We start from the raw sequence: 7350 nt of genomic DNA, 5'->3' as shown, positions 1-7350 counted from the left end.
AGGAAGGGGATGAGAAAGAACTGATAACATATGTGAGAGAGGTGTTTCCTGCACCTCCGCTCTGTGGGGTGTCTCAAAGATGTTTGTGTATGTTTGTTTTGTCGTAAACCGAAAGAACTGCAAGCAGAAGTAAATGAATAACTCATAGAAAAGAGAAGATGGAGTTTTTTATTGCACAGTTTTCATTTCCAATTCAAATTCCTTCACTTATGCTGTTTTCTTGTTCTATGAATAAATAGTGGAAGAACAGAAGGCAGACATCACTATGAATAACCAAAGCATTATTCCATCCTATCATTTCTACTGTTCACATACTGTTTCAGAAATTCAACAATGAGAGCCTTTGGGTACAAAACCAGCTTGGTTTTCTTAAGGTCTGTCTCCAGTTCCTCTTCATGGGTAGTGTGAAACCCTTAGCAGTTGTACACATGGCCTTTTACAGTAGTGAGAGTCTCTGGTTTAAGAAACTGAAAATTCGAATGCCTTAAAATCTTGATCATCCTACGAATAAAGAGGAAATTAAATATTTAAGCAGACACAGAATAAAAGGGGCAAGTGTATGTGTCATTACCATTGCACTGGATGAGCTGAATGTTAAGCTTCCTTGATTGTTGAAAACATTTGACAGCTTATATCCATGTTCAGCACACATACCAAGGTGTGAAATGTTACAAAATATAGCCAAAAAAGGTTTAGTATTAAAGCATTATTTATGAGAAATGTCTTTCAAAGGTATTGCATAAAACAATTAACACAATTGTGCCTGGTTCTCTTGGTCATGGACTTGACTGAGGGACTCCAGTGAATTTTATAGCTGCTGTTTTCTGTTCAACAAGCCTGCGTAGTGGATCTCCCACTGAACTGCCCCACACATAATCTTGAATAAGATGGATGGGTTTCTCACTCTGTGTTTTCTGATCTGACTTCAAAATGCTCAGAGTATCTTGAATGTTTTTAGGACTCTGAATGTGAGGCCTGTTCATAATGTCACTGCAGGAAGAAAATAAGTATGTGTATTTTAGGTAAGTCCCCTGTATAATATTATGCTGGCCCTGCCAGAACCTTCAAAACTTTCATTAACATGCAGCTACAGTCATCTGACAAATCATGCACTTTGTTGGTAAACAACATGGCATTACTTTTATGGCAAGGGAATTTTCACAGTTAAAAAAAAAAAAAAAAAAAAAAAAAAAAAAAAAAAAATATATATATATATATATATATATATATATATATATATATATATATATATATATATATATATATATATATATATATATATATACACACTTGAACTGGGTAACTGCATTGTTAAGTTTTATTATTGTCCAATTTTGGAGCTCTTCCTCCCATCTCAGCTTTTGGAAATCTGCAAATGTTTCTCCATCAAATTTAAACACAGTTTGGCCAAAGCATTTCTTTGTCTTTTTGAGTTTCTTTATTGTTTCTTTGACTGAAAATTAACAAATGCTGTTTGAACAAATGTTTGTGTTTTTACATACATTACCATTCAAAATTTTGGGACAGTAAGATTCTTTTTAATTGTTATTAATAATACTTTCAAGTAGCAAGGACACAGTGACAGTAAAGACATTCATAAATGTAACAAAATATTTTAAATGATAATCTAAATGCTGTTCTTTTGAACTTTCTATTCATCTAACAATCTTGAAAAAAAAATGGTTTCCACAAAAATATTACGCAGCTAAATTGATTGCAAAAATGTATATTAAGATATGCTTGTCTGTTGTTGAACTAGGATATGCATAACAAAGATTTATGTGACACTGAAGAAGTGCTTTGTCATCACAGAAACAAATTACACTTGTTTTATGTTTTATTGTATTTTTGATCAAATATATTCAGCCACTTTTATTTTACAATTCAATTTCAATTCAACTTCACCAAAAAAATAAAATGAAATAAAATTTGAATATCCCATTCACAAAGGTTCATATAGTATAATTCATGCCCCCATTAGAAAGGGATCAATGTCAGACTTATACAGTAAGTTCAGTGAATATGTTTTGGGTGTGTTTATTTTTAAACATCAGTTTCTGTAACAAAAAAAGAGAACAAGATTTACATGAAAAGTTGTATGTATATTAATAGATAACAGGAAATGTGGCAGATCAGACTCATGATAACATAAGTGATTGACTGGACATACTTTGACAGTGAACACGATTACATTGATATAATGTTAATCAGGTTTTATGGGTCACTGGATGCAAAACATGTTGGATTGTCATTAAATTGTATTTTAAAATAGTGTCAAAGAAGGCCACATTTCATCTCCTTGTGCAAAGCTGTATGTCACATCCCGTCTGTATCACTCCCAGAAGTGTTGTCCAGGATGCACTGCGCACTCTCTTTGTCTGTGATTTTTTTGGTTCTTAAAGCACGTTTCCTGTTCAAGACCACATTAGGAGTTTGCTTAAGTAGTAGCTCTGCTTCAATGGTTAAATTGTAGTTATGAAAGAATACAATAAAACCAACCTCCTATAATAAAAGTTGCATTTTCCTTTAAGTCTGCAGTTAGCGGATTTCTCCTCCTCAGAGAACATCCTGTCAGAATACTGCAAATATGAAATATGCATAAAAATTGAAGCGACTATAACTGCATGCATAAACATCCACACCAAAGATACCAACATTATACTCGCCAGATGTTTGGCTCTGAGACTCTTCGCTCATATCTTTGTGAGAAAACAGGAACAAGGTTTAAAAAACAAGAACAGTCTGTTTTACGAGCATGAGATCTGGTGGAGAAAAACAGTGAGTGTTACCCTTTTCACACATTTCCCTGGACTCCTCCTCGCTAGTCTGACTTTTCATCTGTGGACAAAATGTAAGCAACCCTGTTAATGACTAAAAAGAATACAAACCAAATGCTGTGGAGGACAAAGTCACTTTAAAATGAAAAAGACATTACAGAAATATCTTATTTCTTAATAGTGTTTGCATTTAAATGATTAATAGAGCATCTATTAAAATTACCTCAAATGAACTCAGCAAGGAGCATTCTTCTGAGTTCTGAGGAATAAAACAAATCATAATAAACATACTATTTTATATATATATATATATATATATATATATATATATATATATATATATATATATATATATGATACATTATGTATCTAAAGATAACGTGCTTACATCAGATTGACATAACAGGAAGCCTAACCCTTTGAACTGACTAATGATTCATCACTAATGTTTCATTCACACGTCACGCTCACTCTGTGTAGCAGAAGTTTCAAGTGTACATACCACTTGAATTGGGTTTTTCTGTTTGCGAAGCTTTGAATGGAGAGCAAGGACTTCTCCTTGAGTTCGAAACAACTGGACTTGAAGTTCATCATAACGCTCGCCCATCTCCCGGATCTGTTTGCGGTACTGGTCTTTGTCTTGGAGATTTTTGGAGTTCTCCAAATGATACTCCTCTCTTGTACAAATAGCCTATCAATAGGGCAGTGCCATACAACTGCTGTGGTTAATGTGATGCATACAACAGATACATTGAATATATTTGAGTAGAGATTGGCCTTTCTTCATCTAATATAGACATGTCCAATCTTTTTACTATTAAGTGTGTAAAAATCAAGCTAGATTTAGGGCCATGTACCAAAAGTAAATGTTGCATTATATTCAACTATGAAAGTGTGATACCTTGTCTCTTTCTTTGATGACCTCTTCCAGCTGCTTCAGAATGTCTTCCATTCGGTCACGGTACATTTTGGAGTCCTTTTTTAGCATTGCGCACTTCAGTTCCAACTCATCCTTCTCCTCTCGATACTTAAATATAAAACCAAAATTATATATAATAATAATAATAAAAATTAATAATTTGTTACATTTAGCCCTTTTCTGGGTTCTCAAAGAACTTTAAATGGAAGGGGGGAATCTCCTCAGCCACCACCAATGTGCAGCATCCACCTGGATGATGTTATGGCAGCAATATTGCGCTGGTGTAGAGGAGACGGAGTGAAGTAGTCAATCAGTATATGGGGGATGATTAGGAGGCCAATAAGAGAATTTAGCTAAGATTCCAGGGTTTTACCCCTACCCTTTTTCAAAGGACATCATGGGATTTTTAATGGCCTACCAAGGACTGAAATGCTCCAGGAAAACTCTTTTGCTGAGCAAATCAAAATGACCACAGCTCATCACAGCTGAAAGTCAAATAGCTTTGTTTGTTTTTCTCGCAGTATGATATGCATAATAAAAAACAAAGTAAAATTAACTTTGCATCCAGTTTACATGTATAATTAAACACATGCAGGTTACCTTATCACGCAACTTTTCTGTGCCATGTAGGTCTCTCCTTAGATTGTAGAGATCATTCACCAGTTCTTGGTGTTGTGCCTGAATTTGTTGCTTGAATTCCTCTAATGACTGTGAATCAAGCTTTTCGTGCTCCAGAGTTTGGACCTGTGTCAATGAATTGTGAGTATTAGGCATTCTTGTTCATATTTTGATTAGTGTAGTCTAAGTGAGACTGATTTACCTTGCAAGCACTCTCGAGCTCTTGTATACGAGCTGTAAGGAGGTCCTTTTCTCTCTGCATCTGCCAGATCAGCTCTGGACTTGGCCTCTGCTCCATGGCATTTTTCAAGGTTATTGTCTTTTTCCGTTGGATCTTTGAGTCACTTTCTGCATTCATTAAGCTGTGTTTCAATTTCTCAATCTTATAGAAAGGAACAAAAATATGGGGAAAAGAAAATACACAAAGAGAAAAGATCAAATTTAAAGAGAAAAACGTTTAATATTAACAATATTTGACGTGTGGCATTCATAGACATGTAACGGGCATGACGTATTTCTGTAGGCCAAAACTCAGAAAGAATTAGCAATTATAGGACTTACGGTTCTTACATCAATAGTTTTTTTCGGGCATTTGGCTAACTGCCTAAAATAAAGCATGCAAGCATAAGCCCAATTTATTTTATGAAAATATTTTATAAAGCATTTACTTTTCTTGAAAAAGGGTTTTGGTTAAGATGTGGCTAATTGGGACTGCAGAGGTTGTCAGGGAAATTAAAAGTCTTCACGGCAAACAGAAGAACTCATCTAGCGTTACTCGCTGTGTTCTTTTATCAAATTCTTTACAGCCTCATTATGTTCAGAATCACGTTCATGCAAACTATTCTTACTCAGACTTTCAGAGAAAATGTTTTTAAATAAACACTAAAAGAGCTGCCGGAACTGATGGTCTCGAGACTCTCGTTTACGTAATGCGACTGTGTTGTATTGTTTAAAGCCTACGTTTTGCTGGCTTCCATTTAAACTTCATAATTCATAAAAATGTAGCTAATTTCTGAAGAGTATGATAAAGCACATAAGAATCATACACTTTTGTTTGTTGCAGGTCACAAAGCTTATTTTCAGCAACAATTCAAAAGTAAAAAAAAAAATAAACAATCTAATATGGATCTCGTTGAGGGCACCAGGGAGATGTAACTTCTAGGTTGGTCTATACGAGAAAAAAAAAAAAAACAATAACTGCAGTACTCCATTACAATTATTACCATAACTGCAATCAAATAAATGCATTTAATTTCTTATTTCTATCTTTGGATGTAGTTGTGAACTATGACCAGGACATGTTTTCCTGGTGGACTGACTGATCACCTCGAGCTGGAGGTCTCTGTTACACATGAGCGCGCAGTTCTTCTCCTCGCTTAATCGGGTCAAGTCGTGCATCAATCGGTAATTCTCGTCTCTCAGTTTGCGCGCTTCCTCGCACGTGCGCTCGCGCTCCTCTCGGATGCGCTGCACGCGGTCCTGCTGTTTGTGCAGCTCGCTCTCACACAGCTGCAGCTGGCGGATGGCGTCCAGCTGCTCCGCCGCCTGCGCAGACACTTCGAGTCGCTTCCTCCGTTCGTCCTGTGCGAGCTTCTGTAGGCGAGCGACCTCGCTCATGAGGAACTGAGTGAGGCCACACTCACCGGCAGTGTCTGGGTGAACAGACAGAGACTTCTAGAAACCAGTTTGCATACAGACCCATGGCACAATACTGTCAATAGGCACAGCATTTCTAGCTATGCTTCTGGACTCTCATAAAAAGCTAAAATTGTTTCTCTAACACAATATAATAACTTATTATTATACTATCATTTTAAATATTAGCTTAATATTAGTACAGTTTATTAAAATATCCTCTCTAAGGACCCTTTTTAGTAGCCTACCCTTATGGCCACCTGGTCAAAAATCCTGTGGCCATATTTAACGTCTGTTCTCCTTTAGCCTATGATGATAGCAGTTTTTAGAGCAATTATGATTTTTATTCACTTAAAAGGTGTGACTAAGGTATTTTATGCTTAACATTTATTTTGTATTTTTTTAAGGTATACAAATCAACTGCTGTTGGCCTACAGCTTACCAATAAGTACGGAGAAGACCCTAGCAGGCTCTTTGCCGGTGATTTTGCGGTATACATCTGGGTAGTCTAGCTCCAAACTCTCTAGAAACGCCTCATATCCTTTGAGGCCAGTTCTTTGTAATATGTCCAGCAGCACTCCTATAAGTGGATAAAAAGTCATTTCTGAACCACATCTAGATACCACTTCATATAAACATACTTAGAAAATAAGATAGAACGCTTCACATTATACAGTAACTATTTCTTTCAACAATATTTGCTGCATATTTAATGTTTTAAAACAGTTAAACTTTAGAAAGACACTTACCAACTTTTCGGCGTCTGATAACCAGACTGGGGTCGTTGTAGATCTGTTCTTCATCCTCGCTGCTCAGCACTTTACACTGTCTCAGATAAGGTGTTATCCTTGAGGGCTCAATGGTCTTGATAAGCAGCATTCTGTAGTCTTCCAGCCGTGCCCAGCACTCATCATCCTCCTCCATCTCAAAACCCCCTGGACCGTCGGACATGACTGACACTAGCTCTATGTTGGCTTGAAAATAGTTGTTTGATGGCAGGTTTTAAGCCTAAGCGTGCGTTACACATTCAGCTGGTCTGTAAACTGAAAAAGGAAATGAAGTTCACGGAGTTCCCTTTTTCCAGGTGTCATTGCAGTTTTTTTATTTTTTTATTTCCCTCTATTTCACAACAAAAAATTTTGAGATGCAATGCACTTTCGGCGGTATTTGGTCGCAGAATGAGTACATACATTTTTTTTCTTTTTTTTTTACATTTTCTGAAGAAAATGTATAGTCAACCATCATATACAATAGACCTTGTATATTCTGTGCTTACTGCTTATTGCACTTCTGGTTAGATGCGAACTGCATTTAATTGCCTTGTACCTTACATGTTCAAAGACAATAAAGTTGAATCTAATCTAATTATTAATAGGGTGTCTCTGTGATCTCAACTTGGCA

At 36.1% G+C, this 7350-nt stretch overlaps 1 protein-coding gene across 2 annotated transcripts; it reads right to left on the bottom strand.

Moving 5' to 3' along the window:
• Positions 1-1819: 1819 nt before the first annotated feature.
• On the bottom strand, positions 1820-6986 carry LOC127998784 (caspase recruitment domain-containing protein 9). Of its 2 annotated transcripts, none has more exons than XR_008171629.1 (12): positions 6699-6986; positions 6392-6529; positions 5641-5966; positions 4517-4696; positions 4297-4440; positions 3679-3804; positions 3280-3468; positions 3001-3036; positions 2790-2838; positions 2656-2699; positions 2500-2568; positions 1820-2410 (listed from the first exon to the last, which is right to left on the bottom strand). XR_008171629.1 is itself a non-coding variant. In XM_052592135.1 (12 exons), exons 1-12 carry the CDS (start codon positions 6898-6900, stop codon positions 2317-2319), a joined length of 1608 nt encoding a protein of 535 aa, XP_052448095.1. In that variant the 5' UTR covers positions 6901-6986; the 3' UTR covers positions 1820-2316. The 2 variants fall into 2 exon arrangements, 1 of the variants encoding a protein (XP_052448095.1); XM_052592135.1 differs by having other exon boundaries at positions 2500-2579.
• Between the last annotated feature and the right edge of the window lie 364 nt (positions 6987-7350).

This window comes from Carassius gibelio, chromosome A5, assembly GCF_023724105.1.
Source record: "Carassius gibelio isolate Cgi1373 ecotype wild population from Czech Republic chromosome A5, carGib1.2-hapl.c, whole genome shotgun sequence".
In the NCBI taxonomy this organism is placed as follows: domain Eukaryota; kingdom Metazoa; phylum Chordata; class Actinopteri; order Cypriniformes; family Cyprinidae; genus Carassius; species Carassius gibelio.
The sequence above is the reverse complement of the archived record's forward strand: the minus strand, read 5'-3'. Positions and strand labels throughout refer to the sequence as shown.

Coding starts and splice junctions, on each gene's coding strand:
- LOC127998784 (XM_052592135.1), bottom strand. CDS start 6,900: ATGTCCGACGGTCCAGGGGGTTTTGAGATGGAGGAGGATGATGAGTGC. Junction 6,530..6,698: donor TATCAGACGCCGAAAAGTTG/GTAAGTGTCTTT, acceptor ATCCACTTATAG/GAGTGCTGCTGGACATATTA. Junction 4,441..4,516: donor AGCTCGAGAGTGCTTGCAAG/GTAAATCAGTCT, acceptor TCATTGACACAG/GTCCAAACTCTGGAGCACGA.